Here is a 24,446-nt window from a genome sequence, read left to right on the forward strand (position 1 = left end):
GTCTCCTGCTGGACTACTTAAATACTTGTTAATATACTTGACAGGGGCAATATACTGCTAGGATGAAAAATTCTCAAATCAGATGGCAGACACTCATTTACTGTGCAACCTTATACATGTTAACCACTATAGGCCATAGTTTCCTCAATTCAAAATTCCAGATAATAAATCTCTTCCACCTGTAAGATTGTTACTTGGGTTAGAAAAGTTAAAGTAGGTAAAACATTACATGTTAAATAAATCTTTACTGTTATTATTGTCTAACAGTTAGATTGCAAAAAGAATCTTTTTAAAAAAATTTTAACCTTAAAACACAATGGCAATGCAGCTTTTATGATTTCATTCTTATTATTAGCCAATGACCTGTTTCTTCCAAAACCCACGATCAAACCAGGGACCTTTAGATCTTCAGTCTAACGCTCTCCCAACTGAGCTATTTTGGCTACTCGTAAACGTTTCCTCTTTACAAACAGTATGTTTTCTATTTTAAGAGGAACTATAGTGCCATTAATTATTAAAACTATCATAATTACATATGAAAAAATAACTTACTTTATAAAATGTAGAAGAAGATCAGTCACGAATTTAGCAGATTTCACAATAGGGCTTCCAGGCTCATTAAATGTTCGTGTATTATGCTCTATATATCGAACTTCCCACATTAGAGAAGAAACCCGCCTTAAAAAAACAAAATATAGAAGTTTTAACTTCCTTATATTTAGAAATATGTGTACATCATTTAAAACCAAGACATTCCAACTTTTCAATTTCAGTCTAAACCAATCGTAAAAACCATTGGTCTTATAAAGTCATTTTCAAAGAAGCATAACTGCATTTGTGTTAGGGGAAAAAAAGAGGGGCAACCATAACTATGTATTTGCATACAAGATGTTTGGAATGGAACACACCAGACTATTAACAATGCCCTCTTTTTGGGAGGGAGAACATCTATATGGGGAGTGGCAGGAGAGTAGAAAGGGGAGAGTTTTTAAGTTTTGGCGTTATATATTTTTGTCATGTATGCTATCATTTTTTGGTAATAAAGACCCCTGACTTCTGAACAAAAAAGGAAACAAGTAATTTTAATCTAATTATATTATTGGTAATCAAATGACATATACAAATGAAAAGTTAACTGACAGCCACCTTATGAGATACAAAACTATAAAAATATTGCATGTTCGTTTACCAAGAAACCTAACTAAATGAGAATTATTTTCTGAACACTTAACTGATAATGCTAAAATAAAATCTGGAGTTTTATAATTTTATTTCTGAAAGTAAATAAAAATCCAAGGACAACTTTTGAGAATATTATCTGTGGCCTGACTTGAAATAATAAAGAAGAAAACACTTAGAAAATCTTACTGATTGTGAACAGAAATACAATTACATGGAATAAAAAAACACTGTATGTAATTGTGGACATAGAAACAAAGAAAAACTGTGCATTTCAAAAAGATTCACAAGGCTCTATCTAATAACAGAATCACAGATATCTTCAGTGTATCATATAGAAAACTGTGTGTAAAATAAGTATTAGATTAATACCAGCAGGGCAAACTGACAGTAATAGTTTAACAAGAGACTGAACTAGAAGTATCACGAAAGAGAAACAAACTATAAGAAGTCTAACACCAATGAGTGAAGGAAGAAGCAAAAACTTTTAAACAGTGAAATAGTTCTGGAAGTCATCATTGTATTGAATAAGAACATAACTCAGGTTTATAACTGAGTTTATCATCAGGTTGGAAAACAGGCAATTTCTAATTCATGTAAGTATTGTGTTCCAAAAGTTTTTTTCCTAAATTGGCTACAAAACTAGGGTAATGCCAAAAGCCTATTTAAAATATAATGTATCTTGAAATACAGATGTTCCTCAACTAATGATGGGGTTATACCCTGATAAACCCACTGTAAATTCAAAATACCATTAAGTCAAAAATGCATGTGATATAGTTAACCTAGCAAACATTTTACCTCAGCCAAGCCTACCTCAAATGTGCTCAGAACACTTACATTAGCCTATGGTTGGGCAAAATCATATGGCAACACAATACACTGTACAGTATCGGTTTAACTTCATGATCACATGGGTGACTGGGAGCTACTGGGAGCTGTAGCTCACTGCCATTGCTCAGCATCATGAAAGAGTACATCACAAGCCCAGAAAAAGATCAGAATTCAAAATTTGAAGTATGGTTTCTGCTGAATGCATATCCCTTTCATATCACTGTAAAGCTGAAAAATCTAAGTCAAACCACTGTAAGTCAAACCATATGTATAGTATATGTTAGCAATTATCATGTTGAGTAATGTGTGAGATATTTACAACAATAATGGAAGATATCAGCAGCTTATCTTTCTAGTTGTAGTACAACAATTAGTGTATGTATACAAACAGTTCTTTCCTTCTCACCCACCCATGTCTTGTTTCATCTCTGAAGCACTAGGTTTAACTTCCAATCTTTAGCAATTTAGGGGTCAAGGTAGGAATATAGTTAGGAATTCCTTCTTTTTTTTTTTTTTTCTCTTAAACTTCCAACAACTGATACTGAAAAAGACTTGAAGAATGCTTTGAGGGTGGGATGGTTGGGAACCACATAGCATAGAGGATTTTCTCCCTATCTCTACGCTTTTTGACAAATATCAAGGAAGCAACAGCAAACACACCTAAGAAGATCAGAAAAATCTTTAGAAACTCAAGTTTAATATATTTGTTTTCTTTATTCCAGTGGTTCTCAATCAAGGATAATTATGCTCCCCAGAAGACATGTGACAATGTCTGATTACATTTTTGGTTTTCACAACTAGGGGGCTGCTACTGGCATCTAGGGGGCAGAGGCACAGGATAGCCCCTCACAATGAGATACGGAAATAAAATTTAAGTCATAAAAAGAACCAAAGGCACATTTTATACAGAAAAATATTAGTACAAAATATGAATAAAACTTCTGTAAGTTAAAAAAGAAGAATAATGGAAAGGACTTCAGTAATAAATAACTGGTCACAAAAAGTTTTAATGCAATGTTACACAAATTAAATTGTTGGACTGCTAAGCAAAGGTTATATGAGAAACATTAAAACTAAAAACAGGATTCTATTATTTAAAAGCTATAAACATATTTTTTGACAAAACATTTTAGGTAATAAACCTATAAAGCCTACTGAAGATTAAAGACATTCAACAAAATTACCTAGATAATGAAAATTAATTGAAATTATGCCTGGGCCATTTAATTCTAATTCTTTTTCATGCTAAACTACAACTATGAAAAACTGAGTATTTTCAAATTTCAGTGTTATAAGTAATGATAAGCTGAATATAGGCAAAATAAGAACAAAATACATAATACAAATACATAATTTTTATTATATATTCTATTAAAAATCAATGAACAAATAAATATTTTAATGTTATCTAGGAGAAAATGAAATAACTTGCCTTGCTTTATAGAATACAATATAAAGACAGTGAGCATAAAATCATTCCAGCCTCTAGGAATAACTGTACCTAGGAACTGTATTTTAAGTGTCTAAAGACCAGCAGCATTGGCATTACTGGTACTTGTTAGAAATGCAGAATCTCCAGTCCCACTCCAAATCTACTGAATAAGATTCTACATTTTAACATAATCCCCAGGTGATTCTTATGTGCATTCATATATACAAAAAGTTGAGAAATAATGCTAAAGATCAGTAAATGGGTGGAAAGATCACCAGCTTTCCTTTGATAGTAGCTACATCAAATGGTTCTAACCTGTAAAACCTGTTTTCCAGTCTTTGTTTAATTGTACTTAGATCCGTTGGATATGCCACTACTGTGCAATACATGGGATAGGCTTGCAGATCCACAGGGGCCACAAATGCTGAGGCAATATCTAAAATAAATAGATAAGTTTGTAAATTTATTTTTGTATGCTTAAAATAATTCAAGAAGAATTCTACTTGAATTAAGACTTAAAAAGTCCTTATCTACATAATCATTAGTCTGCCACTGTCTTTTCACAAACAATATAGTTTAGCTGACATGAAGAATCTCACTTTTTCTTATGTCTACATATATATTGCCAAATTCTAGGGGTATTCATAGGTTTACTGGGAGAAAGAAACAAATTATATATACATATATCAGACCTACTAAGTACACACACATTGCCATAATTGACAGTTGGCCATTCCTGAATCTATATTTGACAAAACCATTCTATTATTAACACTGTAACATACTGCATTCAAATCTAACCTTTGACTTTCTCAAAACTTATTCCCTTATCTCAACTTTACATTATTCTGAGAAATATCAAACAAGTAGAGAAAGGAAACAGACCCAGAAGTTTTGATTCAGTGATACTACTGATCCAATACACACTGTAAAGTTGTACAGCAAAAACTATAACTAGTTAGGATTACTCCCACTTTTTTGCTAATTTACATATAATACGTAATATCCTAAAATATTGCTAAAATTATTTAAGGTAGTATTTATAAGGCTATTCCTATAAAGTGTTGGCGTTTTATAAAATACTTCAGATTTGAATATTCCTCACTGTGTGTGTCCATCCAGCTCTTCTTACTCATGTTAATTTCTCTCTGGACTCTCTGCAGCTGATTCCTTACTGAGAGAGAGGGTTGCTACAAACCACCACATAGTCTAGAGTTACTTCAGAAGCCCAGAATTCAGATAATCAAGTTTTGTGGTCATTGTTTTCTTTCCTTTTAACAAGGCAAAGCAATTAATATACCCTCTCCTTTCCCCTTAAAAAGATGCTCTTTTGTGTGTGTATATAAAGTTGGGGGAGATCAGTACAAGCTATCCATATAATTATAATTGAGCTTTCAACCCTCCTCCATGAATTCATATCATGTCAGTCTGAATATGTCAAGTGTTTTAAATTGGGTTGTGGAGGACAAAGATTTTTCAGAGATGCCTCTGGCACTTCTAGGAGGCCCTTATTCTAAAATTCAGCTAACATAACCTAATTTATAACTGTTTTAAATAGTTAAGTCCCGTGTTAAGATCACATTCAAAAACAGATTCCACTTAAAATGTTTGAAACCACTGACTTAGGATATTGTGAAAAAAATTTTTTGTTGGAGAATAACAGTATTTTTCTACTACTTTGCATTCTGCCAGTTTTTTCTATACTCATATGTTGCTTTACTTACCTAGTGTCATCAACTGGTTTATTCCTGCCACAATTCTTTCACATTCTTCATCCCTGGGATTGGTACCCCATTCTCCATCAAGAGGTTTATAGATTAGTGATCTGCACTCACCATCAGTTAAAGGAACACTGGTACCTAGTTCTTCAGGAAATACAGCTGAAATAGAAAAGCAGATCATTGCAAATATGTGGTAACTTATTAGTATTTAGGTTAGCTTTAGAATGTAAAAATAATAGTCACAAAATTAAAGTATATTTTGTATAGATTTGGTAAATATACTCTTTATTTTAACACAGGAAAGTACGTTTCAAGGGTCACGAAAATTTAAATTAATTTTTAAATGATACTGTAAATGATTCTCTAAATAATTACTTCTCCAAAATTATACCTGAAAATCTGCTCTGTAATCAAGCTACATGTGCAGAAATCATTTCTATAAAATATGCAAATCTCAAAGTTTTCTGAATCACTTCATAATTGCCATGTTTACTTTTGATAAACTATACACAAGGTAAAACTGAACTAAAGTGACATTTTCTAGAAATACTTCAATCGAAGCTTCAATTTTTGAATGTAGGAACAGAGAATTACGAAAATTGACAAATGATGCTTATGCTTATTACTCATAAATTATGAAGGTATGCTTTCTGCATGCTTGAATCTTCAACAGTTTTAGCTGACAGAATCACTAGAGGGTTACGGTAACTCAAAATCTAGAAACGTGTTAGGTGATTTTTCCTTTAGACTAGGTTTTGGCAGATACACACTAAAAATATGCCACTGTTTGTGTACAATCAAAATTCTCATCACAAACTACAATTAAACTCTATAGGTTCGTATGAATGTATATCCAAATAGAACAACAACAGTAACCACCCTTCAATATACTTAGGTAGGAAACGAAATAGTGAATCAGTATCACTTATTCATTTAAAAAATATCCAAGGCATTCTAACACCAACTGGCTTCACTGCTATCATATTCACAACAGTTCAATGTGAGTTCAAATTTAAACTTTTTTTTTTAATAAATGAGAGAAACAAAAAGATAAGCCATGTAACATGGTTACAAATTAAGATATTTTATAATTTTAACAGCTCTAATTTAGCAGTGAGATAAAAACACATAATATTGGCATTAAATTTTCAAAGTGATAATTCCTGCAAAGAACTAATCTTAGCTTACCAGCATGACCATCTTCTCATTTCTGAGGTCTATGAGATTGGCTTATTTTCTCCAACAGTTATTTTTTCTCTGACTTTGGAATACAATAACTACTAAGTAACTCAATTAATAAAAGATGATTTCTACTATGTTAGAAATTAGATGTTTTCCTCTTTGTATTTTAAAGATCTTATTTTTATCTGCTAACAGATATCATTATTATTATTGTTGTTGTTTTTGAGATGGAGTCTCACTCTGTTGCCCAGGCTGGAGTGCAGTGGTGTAATCTCAGCTCAATGCAACCTCTGCCTCCCAGGTTCAAGTGATTTTCCTGCCTCAGCCTCAGCTGGGATTACAGGCACATGCCACCACACCAGGCTGATTTTTGTATTTTTAGTTGAGATGGGGTTTCACCATGTTGGTCAGGCTGCTCTCGAACACCTGACCTCGTGATCCACCTGCCTCAGCCTCCCAAAGTGCTGGGATTACAGGTGTGAGCCACCGTGCCCGCCCTGTAATATATTATTGTTAAAAAAAATCAAACAATATAGAATAACAGAAAATAATTTATGAAGTCTTTATAATCCTACTCTATAAATAATCATTATTAAAATCTGGACTATATCCTTTTAATCCCTTTTTGGCTTATGCAATTGTGTATGTGTGTTGTATTTTTTACAAACAAAGAAAAATGGGCAATGAAGTGGAAAGAATATATAAACTCCAGGCTTTGGTCCCAATGACCTTTTCTCAGTACAAGGAAGACGTCGTACTCACTGCCTAAGGCTAATTATTAAATCCTGAATGTGTCAGGCCATATAAACAATGACAGTTATATTGTCATTATTAATTATATCTTCGTTGAGCTCTTGTGTGTGTCAGACTCTACAATAAGCACTTTACACACATGATGCTATTTAATCCTTAAAGCAGCCCTATAAGGAAGGTATTAGCTTAAGACGGTTTCAAAGGCCGAGTCCTAAAAAGTTGGGGAGTGAGGCTTTATGGAACTTGCCAAGATCACATAAAAAATGACAAGTCAGGATACGAACTGATGTCCATCTCTCTCAAAAGCATAACCTCTTAACTATCATGTTACACTGTAAGCAGTCTGCTAAAGTTACAAAAATGTCTCTGCCTCCCAAATGCACACTTTCTTGAATAATAATTAATAAAACAATTTCATATTTTGTTGTAATAAATTAATTTCAATCTTCCCGGTGAGACTATAAATTCCAAGTAGGCAAGAGTTATATCTATATTCTTTGCTGCTGAATCTCCCCTACTTCAAGGTGTACAATAAATATTTGCTGAATGAATGTTTTCTATTTGATACTCACAACAACTGTGATAGCATGTTAGCAAATCTTAAATAATTTCTTAAGAAATTAACTCCATAATGCAGACACAAAAAGCCCAACACACACTTACCATTATTAGGTATAAGCTCCATATCCCAAGGACTCATCTTTTCTGTATCTCCATTGTCCCAGCTTAAAGAAAGAAAAATCAGTATATTAAAAAATCTAAATTATTGTTTCACAATTTTAATAAAATCAATTATCAAAATAATTGCTTCTGTGTTTAAAAGAAGTCTCTTTATCTCTTAATAGATGGGAAAAAAAATTCACAGCAAGCCTAGGTGAACTAAAATACAACAAATGTTTCCTTACCAAACATTGTAGCATTGAAACAGACTATCAGGGTACTCAAGTTGAAGAGGTTCCTGGCTTTCAATTGTTCCAAACCACCAGGCATCATCTATGACAGACCTGAAGCGGTCACCTGGCCAAGAACAAAAACTATCTCATTATTCTGAAATGCATGGCTGCTGTCACTGCTTTTTCCTAACGTAAACCTTTAAGTACCTAAACTGCCTGTATGACTTCAGAAGACAAAAAGTGAACCACACACTCCAAAAATAAGTAAGTACAATCAGCAATACCAAGAGAAAAAAGGTATTTAGTAAGCATACTTGAAGTGTGACTTAGCAGTTTTCAATTCTACTTTTTATATTTCATTAAGGTATATAGAAATTCACTTGCTTTAGGCATTTTTACCAATCTAGCATTTTAAATTCATCATTAACACTATACCCAAACTTTTCACTCAAAGATTATTATAATTTAGGTAAATTCTACTCAACAATTACTTAATCTATTTTTAATTTCTTACTTTCTGTAAGCAAGTTTTCCCAACCAACAATCAATCAAGACTCCGTCCTAAACAAAACAACATAAAATCCAACCTGTCTTCCTTCATCTCAATCACTCTTAATACTCACTCACTCTCCCTTTCCTGTAAAAGGAAACAAAAAAAGAAACAAAAAATAAAACAACTAGTCTTTTTAAAACAGAGGACACTCCTTGTGTCTATTTCCTTATCCGACTGCTGTCATCGTATTACTTAACCTGCTTTTTCCCAAAGACCTGAACAAGCTATAAATGCTATGGCTTTTTCTTATGTAAATCTTCTCATGTTCCTTCCGTGTCATAAGAAAACTGTAAGTCACTTACTTCCTTTATGCAATGCTTTCCTGTTCCTCAGCTATCACAGTACTTGAGTTTTCTCATGGCTAGCATAGGCTAGAGTCTGAAAGACTTGGGTTCAAATAATGTATCTGTGTAACTTTGAATATATTAATTATTTTTGACCTTCATTTTCCTTGTCTATAAAATAGAAATGGTGATGTCTACCTCCCGGTAATTTTTGAATAATGCATTCTATTAAAGTACTCTACATTTTTGACACACGGGTAAGTTAAAATGAATTAAGTTAGCAATTAATCTGAATCAGTTTTATTTTTAAACTCATAAAGAGAAAAGTATCTATGTTCTCCTTTTCTTACCAAAAAGGATTTAAAAGTTTATAAAAACATACAGCATGAAATTAGTTAAAAATTTGAAAAACAAGGTAAAAGAATATGATAAAAAAGAAAATTGGAGCCAGGAGAAAAGTTCATAGGACACAACTGCATGTTGTTGACAGTTGTTCCTCAGATGCATACTAGTGACACTTAAGAAGCTACTATATAGTTTAATAAGAAGCATTCTTGACACCACCACAACTTCACACTAAACATGAAGAGTTTCAAAAAGCTGTATCTTACGACCCTATACAGACTGATCATCATGCTAAAGAGGAAGAACTGAATAATGTGTGCCTAACCATAATGAACAGTATCTGCAGAGTAACAAGAAAGTTAAGCAAAGAACCTGGACTACTACTGAAGTCCACCATTGAGAGTAAGCCTTAAAACATTTCTGAGGAGGGGCTGAAGTAAAAATTACTAATGTAATTTTAAATGGCAGTCGATAGGTGAATGCATATATCCTCAGATATAAAAGACTAATTAGATACTAACTTTAGAAAAATATTAACCCATAAATTAGAATAAAATCATAATATTCAAATGAGAAAATTATGACGTTCATCCATTTTAACTCTGATTTGTCCAATGTCAGCCATATTACTTTGCCGAAGTTATGAGCTCACTTCTGGAATATTCCTGAACTTTGATCTCTATTATTTGTTCTGCAATTTGTTGGCAAATTCAAGTCCTTAAAAAATAAAATTTATCATATCAAGTAATGTATGTGAAAAATTTAAAAAATCAGATGTACCAAAGGCTGATAGCCAAAACCAAGAAAAATGTTTACATCTATTTTAACTACTACTTCTTGACTTACAGATTTCTTCACTCATCAATTTTTGACAGTAAATATCAAAGTTGATTCTTGAAGACATGGGTTTTAACTGACCAGGTCTACTTACACACAGATTTTTCCAATAAACAGATTTGTCCCTCTGTATTGGCAGATTCTACATCAGCAACCAAATGCAGATTGAAAATACAGTATTAGTGGGATGTGAAATCCATGAATACGGAAGGGTCAACTTTTCACATTGGGGGGTTCCATAGGATCAACTCTGGGACCTATGTATGCAAAGATTTTGGTATTCATGGGGGTCCTGGAAGTAATTCCCTGTGGATACTAAGGGACAACTATAACCTTAATACAATTGTACATAAAAAGTATGTGTATTATATTTAATCCATATTTAATTTTTAATAATGACTATGTAAATATTGCTTGCTCCTAAGCAAAATAGCATATAATGCCTTTCTTATATAATTTTGTTTTCCCTAAAATTAATAATTATTTTTTTAACGCTTGGTTTTCAGTGAATTTACAATTAAATCTATCCACAATCTCTAACAGCTCAAGCTGTAAAAAACATTCTTCAATGTTATTTTGCACGAAGACAAACTTCCTAGATAAGTTATGTGTTCCAATTTTTTCCCCCTGAAGATTTTCCTCTTGAGGGAGATTTGGACTTGTTAGGTAGCTGCTATCCTGAGGCTTCTACTGAATACTTGGGATTCCTTTTAACTTTTCCTGTTCTGGACTTCCTGTTTCTTGAGGGGATTCCATACTTTTCCCTTTCTTGGTTTACTCCCTTATTTGATGAAACACATCTTTCAAAACTTCTAGGGAAATGGTACATGAGATGTAAATTTTCTTTCTAACTTCCATGTCCATAATTTTGATAAATTGCATTTTCCTAATTTCTCTTTACAGAGCACATACAAGTTTTCAAAAAAGGACAAACCACCATGCCAATGCATTCCAATGGCACTGAAGGATAGACTGGTATGTCAATTGATGTCCTTTTTCAAACCATACATACCATATACACATCACACCATGACATACATTGGTCCTATATGAAATTTTTAAGAGAACTACACTCATAAGTGGCACATCATCTATATGTAAATTAATGCACCTTAAGTGCCTGAAAACTTTTAAGGATTTTAGCTTCTTTGAGACTTGTTTATGATACTAATTTTAAAGATTATAACAGGATTAACCAATAAAAGAAAAATGTCAGTTTAGCTTTAGTACAAACTTACACATCTTGTTAAGCTTCTTTTGGCTTCAAATATAAATTCTATTGTTAATATTTTTATATAAAAATTTAACTTAACATGTACAACATGGAAAGAAAAAGTCAAATGTAACAGAAAAACATGTTTGAAATTTAAGCATCAACTAAAGTATTTTCACTTCTAAACAAAACTGAACAATATCTCCGACACAGTACCTTACTTTGCTATTAACATTCCTACAAACAGCAAAAAGATTTCTCTGATAATCTTTTTCTCAAGTATGAAAAATAGTAAATCACTAAGAAAAAAACCACATCAAACATCTATAGCTTCTAAATAAATTACCCACCTATATTCCATCGCCTATATTTTGCATCATCAAATTGTTGTCTCAAGACTAGGAAATCTATAACGTCAGGCATATCATGGTATCTAATTACAAACAGAAACAAACTGATTAGGTCACATACCTAAAAATACCTAAAAGATGTTCAAATGTATCTGAATCTTGAAAAACAATCTACAATACTAAGAAAACCATTGCCTCTTTCAACAGTCCTTACTTCATGGTAAATGATCCGCCAGTCAGTTTACCAGTATCAGGATCTAGAAAAGCAAGTTTAAGGCAGCAAAGGGTAGGTAATCCCACTTCATACTTTATGCCAACTATTTTCATAAGTTCTTGTTCCTGAGAGAGACAGAGAATATAAGAAACTATCTTTACAAAACAAACCACAAAACAGACTGCTAAACATGGTTGAGAAAAAATTTCTTGGTTTAAATCTTGATTTGGATGGTGATGACTGAGTACATGTAAAAATTTACTTAGCTCTATACTTAAGATTTGTGCACTTTATAGTATGCAAGTTACAATGAAATTTTTAATAAGTAAGAAAGGGAAGAAAAATATGGAGAACTTTACTAAAGTAAGTTTTCTATTACCATTCCAAAGACCTATGGTAACTTTGAACTACTGCTGACAAATCTAGAAATACGCATCAAATTTATGAATACAAAGCTTACCTAAGACTTATTCCCTAATTTTCACTATAACTAAATTTTGTACCCAACCCATAAACTGCACTGGAGTATATAAATTCACTCAAATCGTGTGTTTCTCTGGATGAAAATCAAACACCTGCTACTCTCTAGGACTGCTTCAATTAAACAAGGTATCTTCATGATGCAGTTTCTCATAGTATTAATAGTAACCTTTGATACAATTTTCTCCAAAATCCATAATTGTATTTTTGGGGCCATTAAATAATAAATCAATGTCATACCCGTAGTTCCATTTTATGCCATGGTTGTTTTTTGGGATTGATACTATATATTTTATTTTTCCGGGCCATTTCAACATAGGCTTCATGTCCTTGTCGGAAATAATAAACCTAAAAAATAAAGTCATATTAAAACCTGGATGTGTTTCCTTTAATCCAATATACAGGTATCTGCTGAAATTGCAGAGAGAAAATCTAATGCCTTTTGAGCCAACAGAAATTATAACATTTTCTCCCTCCTCCTTTATCTCAAGTTGTCTTAACATCACTAAATCATAACCAAAGTGTTCCAAATAACATTACTTTGAATACACACAAGTCGAGATGAAAAGTTATTTTCTGGTTTCACCATTTTATTCTTAAATTCAAAATAAGTTAATCTATATTGCATAATAACGTTAAGTAACTAATAAGTTTATTGTCCACTTTTTTCCTTATTTTTTTTTTTTTTGAGACAGAGTCTCACTCTGTCCCCCAGGCTGGAGTGCAGTGGCACGATCTCGGCTCACTGCAAGCTCCGCCTCCCGGGTTCACGCCATTCTCCTACCTTGGCCTCCCGAATAGCTGGGACTATAGGTGCCCACCACCACGCCTGGCTAATTTTTGTATGTTTACACGGTGAAACCCGGTCCTTAACATTTTTAGCAAGTGGTTTGTACATATGCAGAAAACATTAAAATGAAAAATGTACTTTCACATGTATTTTAATCCTTACACAAATCCTAGTAAGACAGCAGGGCATACATTTACCCCCATTTCATGAAGATCAAATTTAAGTGACTCCTGACTACTGTCTTGGAGAACTAGTACTTGAGACAGCAGTCTGACACCCACTAGTAGAAGAGCGTGTTTAAAAACGCTAAGTTTTTAGTAACATTTTGGGATAGCCACTATCCCCCATACTTTCATTCTATTCATTAATACCATTATTGTTCCAGTTGGCTGGAACTTTAAATGATGGAATAGTGCTGAATAATGAAGACCTTCAAGCACCTTCAAGCACCAGCAGTTAAAAAGACAACCTAACCACTTTGAAAGGAAATCATTCAACAAGGAATTACAAACTTTTCTGGCCACGTTGAAATAATGTATTAAAATATAATTTCACATCTTAATGCTACAGGATGTTAAGATCTATCACTGTACTATACTACAATAACGTGGTAATGCTCTGTGCTCTTCAAGTCTTATGAGGCAAGTAGGATTTCTAAATAAATTCATTCGGACTGTTCTTTAGAATCACTCTAGCATTAAAAAGTTTTTGTTTTCTTTGTTTTCTTAAAGTGTCAATTACCACTTATACTGTTAATTCGTATGCTTTGCTAAAGAAGCTTCTATTTTAAGTCCCAATTTATTTATGGTCAATCTGTTGGACACCAGATAACACTCCTATTAAAATTTGTGTACAAAATAAGGAGACATTAACCTTGAGTAAGAAATGTTGAGACCAGTTCTTACATTTTCATTCTAAATTCACAAGTACATATTCTAAAACAATGGTCTCATCCTCAGTTTCTTAAAAATTAAATAGTATTTCTTATTCTAAGATTAAAGATTTTTTAAAGATCTAATAAACTATGAACATTGTGGGTAAACAAAACACAACACTTTTTGAAATAAAATTAAATGAAAATAAGGTGCTAAATTTCATTTTTCCTTTAATATGTTATACATTAAGCCTTAAGATAAATGAATATATTTTAATTTAAAAAGATAAAGCTGACAATAAAACTCCTCTTATTAAAACATACATTCCATTTTTAAAACACTAACAAAATTTTCATTCTCATGATATTTAGATTTACAGCAGCTTCAAAGAGGATTATCATTAGATTTTCCCTCCTAATTGTACTTTCTCCATACATAGATACAAACATCTAGAATGAGATACTTTATAAAACTGATTCAATTTTCTAGAAGTCTATTTCAAGAGCTATTAAAAATGTTTAAAACTATGTGAGGAAAAAAGGATAATTTAAAACTTTTAAAGTACCTCATCGCCCATCTGTGGCACAAATGGACATCTCCGGGGAATAGTATCTGTAATCCATGTTGACGGCAACCATTCTTCTAATGTCAAACCGTTTTCAGTTAGTTCTCCCACAGCCAATCTCTGACAAAATTTAGAACATTGTTAAGTAATCATCAGAAAAGCATTAATCCACCAATCTACTCTTTAAAATAATTATAAAGATAATTGAATAAAAGGGGAAGGGCACCACTGTACAATATTATATACAGTTGGCCCTGTGTATCCATGGGTTCTGCATCCATGCATTCAACCAACCTTGACTGAAAATATTTGGGAAAAAAAGTCCACAAAGTTCCAATAGGCAGAACCATGCTACATTCTGAATACTATGCTGAATCCACACAAATAAAATGATGTGTAGGCACTGTATTAGGTATTATAAATAATCTAGAGATGATTTAAAGTATATATAGGAGACTGTGTGTAGGTCACATGCAAATACTATGCCATTTTTTATAAGAGACTTGAACATCCCTGGATTTTGTTATCTACAGGGTCCTGGGACCAATCTTCCATGACTACTGAGAGATGATGATCCTTTAAGCAACAAAACACTTACCCTGGAAAAAAATGGCAGCAGTGGCTACAGAGTTATTCAATCTCTCCAAATCACTGTCTACAAAGAGAACTAACTAGAAGCAAAACCCAAAATTCCACAGCCAACACTCACAACAAGGTAACAAGATATCCCCACAAACCCCAAAGTACAAGCTCTGTGTATTCTCCTTTCCTTTCAAAATGCTATCAATTTTATAAACATTCCATATAACAAACCAAGATACCCTAGAGTTTTTTTTTTTTTATCCTAGTTCTAGTAAGTTAGAACTAAATAAGATATTCTCATAGGAGCTGAGTAGTGCAAGATATAGAAGGCTAATTATTTCCATAAGCTGGACATTATACTTCTACATAGCATGAGAAACTATGCCTCTGAGAAAGTTCCTTAACTTTGCTGGTCACCCGCAAGTGGCCACAATGGTCTTGATGTTGTTACCTTAGACTCAGAAAAAAATGAACTTTCTAAGACTATTTGAAACCTAGTATTTTTATAAGTAAAAAAATGTTATGCAACTGATTAAAGTCTTTTGTGAATCACATGTAAAACATTAAAGATGACTGTACACTAAGACTGCTACATTTTACTCATGTTTTTTAAAAAACAAGGTACTGTAATTATCACTATAAAATAATACTTGTTTACTAAAAGAAGTAATGCCATAACATGGTATCAGAGAACACTATTTGCAATAAGTACTACTACTGCTTCCCAACTGTAGTAGTTATCATTTTCCTCTTTTTCCTATTAGCCACACCATACTGTTTCTCAGTCAAACACATCAAGAGCACTACCCTGAAGACTTAGGGTAAAGGTCTTTGATATTTACTATATATGAGATGGGTTCATTACAGAATTTTAGGTAGAAGCATAGTACGATCTCACTTATATTTTAAAAGGATCACTCTGGATGCATCAGAACAAGGATTGGCAAATCATGACCCTCAAGGGCAAGTCCAGCCTGCCACAATTTTCATATATTTTTATTGGAACACAGCCATACCCATTTGTGTATTATCTATAAATGCTATTATGGCAGAGTAGCTGGCCTTCTGTAGAAAAAAATCTGTCAACCTATGCTTTAAAGAATAGACCCTAGGGAGAAAAAAGGAGAAACAGGAAGACACGTAGGATGCTACCACCGTAATATAAATGAGAGTTCAGGGTGATTCACACCAATGTGATAGCAGTGGAGTGGTGAAAAACAGTAAAGTGCTGAATATATTTACAATTCATTAGATAATTAATTCCCTGATGGACTAGATGTGGACTATGAGAGAAAAAGAGGAATCAAAGATATCTCCAGGGTTTCTGGTATAAACAACTAAGAGAGTCACCACATTACTGAGATAAAGAGGGGTGGGGTACAGCGGGTTTGAGAAAAAAGCTTGGTAAGTAAGTTTTGTAGGTGTTAGATGTGAGGAGTACATTGATATCCAAACAGTAATTTGATATATGCACAGTTATCAAATAAAGTAGCAATTATGTTATGCACTGAGTATATCAGAGAGATCCCACAACCCAGGAACTTCCACTGTGTTTTATTCAGAGCAGTTCTGATTTTATCAGTTTTGTATACTGAGGAGCTATGTTTGTTTGAAAAGGGTTTCCTGTGACTAATAAAAAGGAAAAGACAGAAAAGTTTGAAAATCATAATTCTAGCCTCAATATGGACTATTAATTGCTAGGCAAGTATTTCTCCCTATAAGGAATTATCTATGTTCAATGGGGAAGCTAACAACTTTTACACCAAGACAGGTAAGTTGTATATTAAATAAGAATAATCATATGTATGACTGAAAGACTTTGGCATCACCAAAAATCATTATAAGGACAAATCTTACAGCCCAATAATTCCTGAGGAACTTAGAATGTTTGGTTGAGGAAGATTTCTGTCTCTTATTAATTACAACCATTAAGGGGTTAAGAATGCATTGAGTATTCTTTAAGATTTCCAGCTCCATGATTTGAGTTTTTTTTTAAATATGGAAAGCATAAATAATTTCTTTCCTTTCCAACCATGGGAATGCTTCTAGGCACAGCTCAAATCTTATTTCCTCTAGGAAATCTCATCTGAAATTCCAACATAAGAAGACCCTGTTTAAGAAGGGAAATACTTGTATGTTTATTCAAGATAACTAGAGGACTAGGGAGTAAGAACAAGTCCATCTACTGTTACATCACTGCTAGGCATGTGAACAAAATTTAAACTAAAGGGAATACCCTCCAGTATCCTAACCTTACCATATTTAAAGTGACCCACATAATTCTATTGGCAGAGTCATCCCATCGCAATACTCTGTCACAACAACACAGTGAAATTAAAATATGCCAAATGTTAACAACAGATCTACATGTGCCAGTGCATGAAGAAGCCCATGGTATTAGTTTGAGGAAAATTATCAAATTAACGGGACCAGATGAAGCAAACTGTATTCTTGGGATGAAAGAACTGTTCTCACAGTGACTTATCACTGCAAACCTCAAAAGTTCACCAAAATTGTCCTGAGATGAAAAAGAATATTTACCTTATTAGCCAGACACATGGCTAAATCAGTTTTCTTTAACCAATCTGTCTACTACATATATAAAATAACAAATCAGACTACATTTATCATCACTGACAAGGTAGAAAAGAAAAACTGTGGTAACTGTGTGGCATTCTCTTTGGTAAAGCTTCCCCAAACAAAAGCAAAAGAGGCAACAAGAAAAATAGCAGCTGTGGAATCTAAATTAAAGTAACTCATAATTATAAAGCTGAAACAATAACTCAACAAATGTAGATAAAATAAAACACTTAAAACAAAACAGATATATTATATTCTTATGCATTTTGAAAGCTCTGTGGGAATAAAGACCCTATGGTCTCCCACTATTTAATTCTACAAATGACAACTTATACTTAAATGATAGAGGTTACAAACAAATCTTCCTTTTAATCAAATACTGCTTCCCATTTACAGTCTTTAGGGAAGCAGAAAACATGCCCCTCGTGTTGTATTTACTTTAGAACAAAAATTAAACAGCTCTCACTTTCATTCCTATGTTAAAGAATTTCAACTCCATACGAGCTGACAGATATTCTTCCTATAATATTTCTTACGTTCTCTGTTTTTTCTCAAATTGTCCAGACTTAACTGTGGTAATCAAATCAATACTGCTACTGACCAAAGGACTGAAAACTTATGGCTCACACACTTTAGATTAATGAAGGAATGTTACAAGCCCATCTTACCCCACTTTAGCTTCATATTTGCCTTGGGATCAATTGTGACAAGCTGTGTCATTTCTACTCTGTGTGATGTTCCTCAAAGACTTTGTTTATTTTCAGCAATAACAATTAATAAGGATAGTTAAACATAAAGGCAATTCATAGACTAATATACTATATGTTTTGCATCATTATGTATTTCACATAAATAAATTCCACCAGACTGTCAAGAAAAATCTGATCTTTTTAAGATTAAATTTCAATATTTAGAATACGGCAATTTTGTAAGTAAATATTTTTACATGCTAAATATCTAAAAACTCGAATAAACTAAATATATTTAGGTATACTTTTTTACTACTGTGTACTTCTGAGTTTTTTCTATTATTATTTGCTGATAAACTTCAACAATGTTTGTGATCAATTGTACTTCAACATGTGTGCTTTAAACTGTTTCCCTAGAAAACACCAAATTTGTAATTTTAAAAACCAAACCTTTTGTTTTCTTTCTTTGGGCTTCTTTTTCTTTGGTGATATTGGTCCATCTTTTTCTTCATTTACTTTTTTCTTTTCCTTTTTGATCTGTTTTTGCTTCTGTTTTTCAGATTCTTCTTCTTCATCTGAACTGCTTTCTGCTTTCTTGGTTTTATTCTTAGGAACTTTCTTTGGTGGCTGCAGATTAATTCCTGCATCTGCTGTCCAGTCAGAGTAATCACTGGAGTAGTCACTAGAAGGACAGAAGGGATTTTTAGGTAACACACAAGATAAAATTTTAAGACTTGTTTTATAAAAATGAAAAGAAAGATTATAATAAAGAGAAATGACAAAACAAATACTTAAACTAACAAAAAAATACTTCCCTAATTTTCAACTCATCTTCAAAAGTTTCTTAAAATTCTACAGGCTTTACTTAAATATTGCAAAAGAAAAAAAACCTCCCCCAAAACCTGAAGATACATAAAGACACAACTTTAAGTGAATAAACAAATTTAAGTACCTTTCAAGATTTTAAGAAAAATATTGACTTCTGAGTGTTGCATATGTTACAAATTCTGTGGGTATATGAAAATAAGGAAGAGGGGGTCACTTTTCTCCGTTCTAGTGACAGCATAAAGATAACCCTGGAGAGCACAGAAGGTGTCAACATTGAGGAGATATGGGGATTCCTTTTTTAAGAGGAAGTGGGAGTTCAGACAGAGGGAACTCTTATGGTCCAGCACTAGTGCTCTCAAGGTAGCTGGATATTGAACTGGCAGAGTCAGAAGTGTTCCTGCCCAGGGGAAAGACTGTGTTTGCAAACTTTACTCTGCATGTAAAGTAATGAAATTTCATTTAGATAAAATTATTCTACCTACCTACACCTTAGGTGTATCTTATGCTTCAAAGCATGCCATGATTCAGAAAATACAGGCCTTACTATATTTTGTATACTGCTTCCAATCATGTTTGTCATTTCTTTTTAGTTTACCTTCATTGACAAACGATTTACTGAACCAATCATGTTGTAAAATAAAGAATCTAGTTGTATTATCTTCTATAGTAATTTTAGTATGTGAGCATATTTACTTATTTTGACAATTTTATGAACATAAATGTCTTAAAGGAATCTAAGTTATGTTAAAAGCAATAATTAGCTTGCCTAGATTTAATGATGTATAACCTCATCCTCTAAAAATACTGCTGTTAACATTAACGCGGAAAAAGCAGATTTTACTGGAGCTTTATTCCATTGTCATTAACCCTCCCCACTAACCCCTCCACTGTCCAAATGTTCTTTATAAGCACGTACCTAAATCTCTGATTATTCTAATCATCCCAGATAAGAATCAAATAATTCAGATGTTTTCTAACATGATTTAGTCATTTCACTATGAAATTTAAAATGATTTTTAAGAACTTAAACTATTTTCAGATATGCTATTCTAAAACAGGTTGTCTTCAACTTATGAGCATTTTATTTATACTAGCTCCAGCCAAGGCCACTGTAAATGGTACCTGCCAAATCACACAGTTATCACTCTCTAGAGTACTTGGCTCTTACAGAAGATCTTCTGCTGTCAGCATAAACATAATTACAAACTCCAGAGCCCAGCATTCTTTACAACTGTCCTCAACTGCTAAAACCACCACTACTCTTTTAATACAGGAACCCCTATGTCATCTCAGGGTTTGAAATACTCTGATTCCATTGTTGAGCCAAAAGAACTTCAATGTTTCCTTCACTGACCTGTTCTGAATACAGAAAACTACTAGATAAAACCACACACATTTGCACATCATTACCAGAAATCATTACTGTGAGAATAGGAGAGCCCTTGATTGTAGAACTGAGGAACTCTTACAGCCTCTACTTCATACTTTGTCTCTTCTATTTTAAGAGCCACTAAGGTGGGGGATAAGTTTAGCAGCTAATCATAACTGCCATCCCCAAAGGCTATACTCTCTTCTTGCTACTAAGACCTTGAAAAGTTAGCCAAGGTCATAAGCCCTGCAACAATGTGAATCGCCAGTATAAGGAGTTGGAATCCTCACTGGCCTGGTCAAATAAGGTAGGGATAACAAGAAAAAGGAGAGCTTATTCCTCTTATCATTAGTATTCCATAAATTCCACTACATTTAAGATAGTTAACTCAGGGGGCTTGCATTACTTCCTTAACTTCACACTTTTCAAAACCAGTAATGAAACTGGCTTGCAATTCAACATTATAATAGTATTCATAAAAAAAAAAATACTAAATAAGAAGATAAAGTTAAAAGCATCATTTTGCAGATCCAGTTGTAATCACCAAAAAATTATTTTCTATAGAGAACATATATCAGAAAATCTACATTTCATATAACTTCCAAAACTCTCTGAAGAACCTGAAATGTGTTGCTGGTTTTAAAAAAAAAATCACCTTTCTAAAGATTTTATATAACATTTGGAGAAATAAAAATCATTCATTTACCTAGAACTGCCATCACTGTGCCATGCTCTCTCTTCTTCTTCAGATGTTCCACCACTGACAGCAACTACTTCACCTTCCTAAGATATGTTGAATACATGTCTTATTGCATAATTTTATAAAATAACATTTTATGATTACAGAAAATATCAGTGATATCTTATAGTATCAGTCATATTGGGATATTTAAAATTTGATTTAAATTAGTTGCAAAGGGTGTCGTGGCTCATGCCTGTAATTCTAACACTTTGAGAGGTTGACGTGGGCGGATCACTTAAGGTCAGGGGTTCGAGACCAGCCTGGCCAACGTGGCGACACCCTGTCTCTACTAAAATACAAAAAAAAAATTAGCTGGGAATGGTGGCGGATGCCTGTAATCCCAGCTACTTGGGAGACTGAGGCACGGAATCGCTTGAACCCAGGAGGCAGAGGTTGCCATGAGCTGAGATTGCACTGCTACACTCCAGAAAGAGACTGTCTCAAAAATAACCAATAATAATAAAATAATAAGAGTTAGCTGCTTCTCTTTAAAAAATTAGTTGCAAAAAACAGCTTTTACCTTTTTTTTTTTTTTTTTACAAATAAATGAGAATACTTAAATGTATATAAAGACATAATACTTACTAACATTGGATTCAGAGCAATCCTACAGATTACCATTTTAAAAGCCTCACAACGTATCTTCTAGATAAAATTATATCAAATTCCATATTTACATTTGAAATTATTACTTCTTAGCCTTTTCAAAATACAAAGCTTTCTTTTCTATGGGTGCTTTGAGAAGGCACATTTGTGTTTATTTATTATAGGCACATCTATGTTTTACTTATTAAAACAGCTTTCCCATATACAAAAGGATGTTCCACTTCTGGTCTTATTTTATCCAAATGGTAAAGGACTAAAAAATACTCCAACACTCTGTTTCTCTTTAGTAAATATTCATGAGTCAACAAAGAATATTATCTGTGAGAGCATTTTCTTCATAAAGTTGGATTTTTTGATGGCAAAAATATTGCATGTCTTCCTCGCTTAAATAAACTTCATGCTCCAATAACAGTAACACCTCATATTTATTAAGCTTTTACTGTATGTTACAAACTATTCTAAGCACTTTGTATGTATCACCCCATTTGGGCTTGACAACGCACTATTGGTGATAGAGAGAGTTATTTAAATAAAACAAACTAAAGCTTTAAAAAGTTGAGAACTTTGCCCAAGGCGGCACAACTAATAAGCAACAAAACTTGATTTAAGCCCAGGTCACTTTAGTCCAAACCCTGGACAACATTCCACAAGAATGGTGTTACTTGCTGGGCATATTCAGGTAACTTTTAAAGAGGACAATGGGGTGGATTATTTTAATATTTAAATAAAATAATATATTTGGGACAAAAGTTTTCCTATTTTGATGTTTTAATGAAGAATGTGAATTATATGTCTATTCCACAGTTATGAAAACTAAGCAAAAATGAAAAAAATCACATTTGCATATTTTATTAACAAAAAGCATATTTTATTAACAAATTTAATCACTGCTCAATATAACAAATAAATCTAAGCAAGTGATACGACTTTTCCCACATTTCATGTGTTACTTCCTTAAAGGGGGGAAAAATAAACAGAATTATTCCTACATTACAAGTATGAAATACTACAGTACAAAACATTTCAACGAAAAAACCAGAGTTCCTTCCAATTAATTAGTATACTGTGCCCAAAGTGATACTTTGTTCTCAATGGGCTCCTCTAGAAATATATTCTAAATTTCTAAAAGGATGTTAAAGCATAAATAAATTAGTTTTGAAGACATTTGAAGGACTTATTATAACAGATGTGTTTCTGGAAATACAGTTCTTAAGTTTCTAATAAACAGAATATTTCAAATATTATATAGAAACAATATTTAGAGGAAACTCTTTCAAAAATAGAGACATTTTGTAAGATAATTAGCCCACATGTATTTTATGTTTTGTATGTCTATCCAAATTACCATGAGTCAAGTTTATATAATCAGTATATTTCTCTTTTTTTGCCAGAATGAATATATCATTTTGACCTGGCCATATGAGGACCCAAAGCCATTGGAGACTAACTTAAATTGTGGTTAGAATACTCTCAGTTTGAGTTAATGTTGCCCTGGCCAAAGAGAATTTATTTAGATAATTCTCATAAACGCCTAGCATTTCAAAGCACAACATGGCTTCAAAAGTGTATAGTAGTCAATATCTAAAATGATTACATCTCTAACCTGTAAAGAAGGAAGGTGATGGGGAGGGCTGAGAAGAAAAGAGGAACGGACATGGTTTAACTGCTTAATAAGATTGGTTTATGACTGCAAACTGATTGCCTTCACTGAAACAATACATAATTTAGTAAGGACAGTAATATTTACTGAAATAATGACGCATGAAGAGTATTTAAAAATTACACTGAGAAAGCTATAAACTGGTACAGAGATTAAAAACTAACAAAGACTGCCAAATACTTACTGATTTGCTGTTATACTTACACTATACATACTACAGCTTCACAGTACCACTTAAAAAGCTTGGCTTTAAGGTAAAACAAACTTGCATTTAATCCCTGCTCTACCTCTTAATAGGTGATTGTATAATCTAAATATCTTGGAGCCTCAGCATCCTTATCTATAAAATAAGAATAATTAATTCACATGACTTTATTTTGTGGATTTGAAATTATGTGTATGTGTGCCATGCCTAGAAATAGATTTTTAGAAAATAAAAGCTGTATCATAATACCCCAAAATGCCATATTTAAACTACATCCACAAACATATCAATAAATGCAAAGAATGAAACTCATATTTAAAAAAATAAGTAAAAATGACATCTAATTTATGAATGTGCTGATATCTTACATCTGAAGAACTAGTGCCATTTTCTATCTCTTCTGAGGGTCTAGGAGTCTCCTCCAATGCAGATCTCGTACGATAATTGTGTTGATTTGTCTGTTGCTTTTTGGATTCTCCAAGATCCAGGAAATGCTCATGAGCATGATTCTAGAAAAAAGTAAATTAAATTTATTCACACTATGTTTAAAGAGCAGGATTTTTAGTTTAAAAGTTAAATTTTTTTAATCAAAAAAATTCAAGCTGGGCATGGTGGCGCATGCCTGTAGTTGCAGCTACTCAGGAAGATTGCTTGAGTCTAGGAGTTCAAGGCTGTAGTGAGGGAT

The 24,446-nt window shown here is 32.8% G+C and overlaps 1 protein-coding gene across 9 annotated transcripts in view; it reads right to left on the reverse strand.

Annotated features, from left to right (window-relative positions):
* PHIP (pleckstrin homology domain interacting protein) overlaps nucleotides 1-24,446 on the reverse strand; it is a 138,764-nt gene that overhangs the window by 24,001 nt on the left and 90,317 nt on the right. For 6 of the 9 annotated variants that reach the window (XM_031667252.1, XM_031667251.1, XM_031667247.1 and 3 more), the window contains 13 exons: nucleotides 24,130-24,270; nucleotides 21,255-21,331; nucleotides 18,802-19,033; nucleotides 14,501-14,620; nucleotides 12,511-12,618; nucleotides 11,791-11,915; nucleotides 11,577-11,659; nucleotides 10,108-10,155; nucleotides 8,007-8,118; nucleotides 7,765-7,826; nucleotides 5,170-5,325; nucleotides 3,761-3,881; nucleotides 553-678 (listed from right to left, as the gene is read on the reverse strand). In XM_031667252.1, the coding sequence (XP_031523112.1) occupies nucleotides 553-678; nucleotides 3,761-3,881; nucleotides 5,170-5,325; nucleotides 7,765-7,826; nucleotides 8,007-8,118; nucleotides 10,108-10,155; nucleotides 11,577-11,659; nucleotides 11,791-11,915; nucleotides 12,511-12,618; nucleotides 14,501-14,620; nucleotides 18,802-19,033; nucleotides 21,255-21,331; nucleotides 24,130-24,270 (1,511 nt within the window). The remainder of the gene's footprint in view (nucleotides 1-552; nucleotides 679-3,760; nucleotides 3,882-5,169; nucleotides 5,326-7,764; nucleotides 7,827-8,006; nucleotides 8,119-10,107; nucleotides 10,156-11,576; nucleotides 11,660-11,790; nucleotides 11,916-12,510; nucleotides 12,619-14,500; nucleotides 14,621-18,801; nucleotides 19,034-21,254; nucleotides 21,332-24,129; nucleotides 24,271-24,446) is intronic. The other 3 variants (XM_031667255.1, XM_031667253.1, XM_031667249.1) reach the window with 1 other exon arrangement.

Source organism: Papio anubis, chromosome 6 (genome assembly GCF_008728515.1).
Source record: "Papio anubis isolate 15944 chromosome 6, Panubis1.0, whole genome shotgun sequence".
NCBI classification, from domain to species: Eukaryota; Metazoa; Chordata; class Mammalia; order Primates; family Cercopithecidae; genus Papio; species Papio anubis.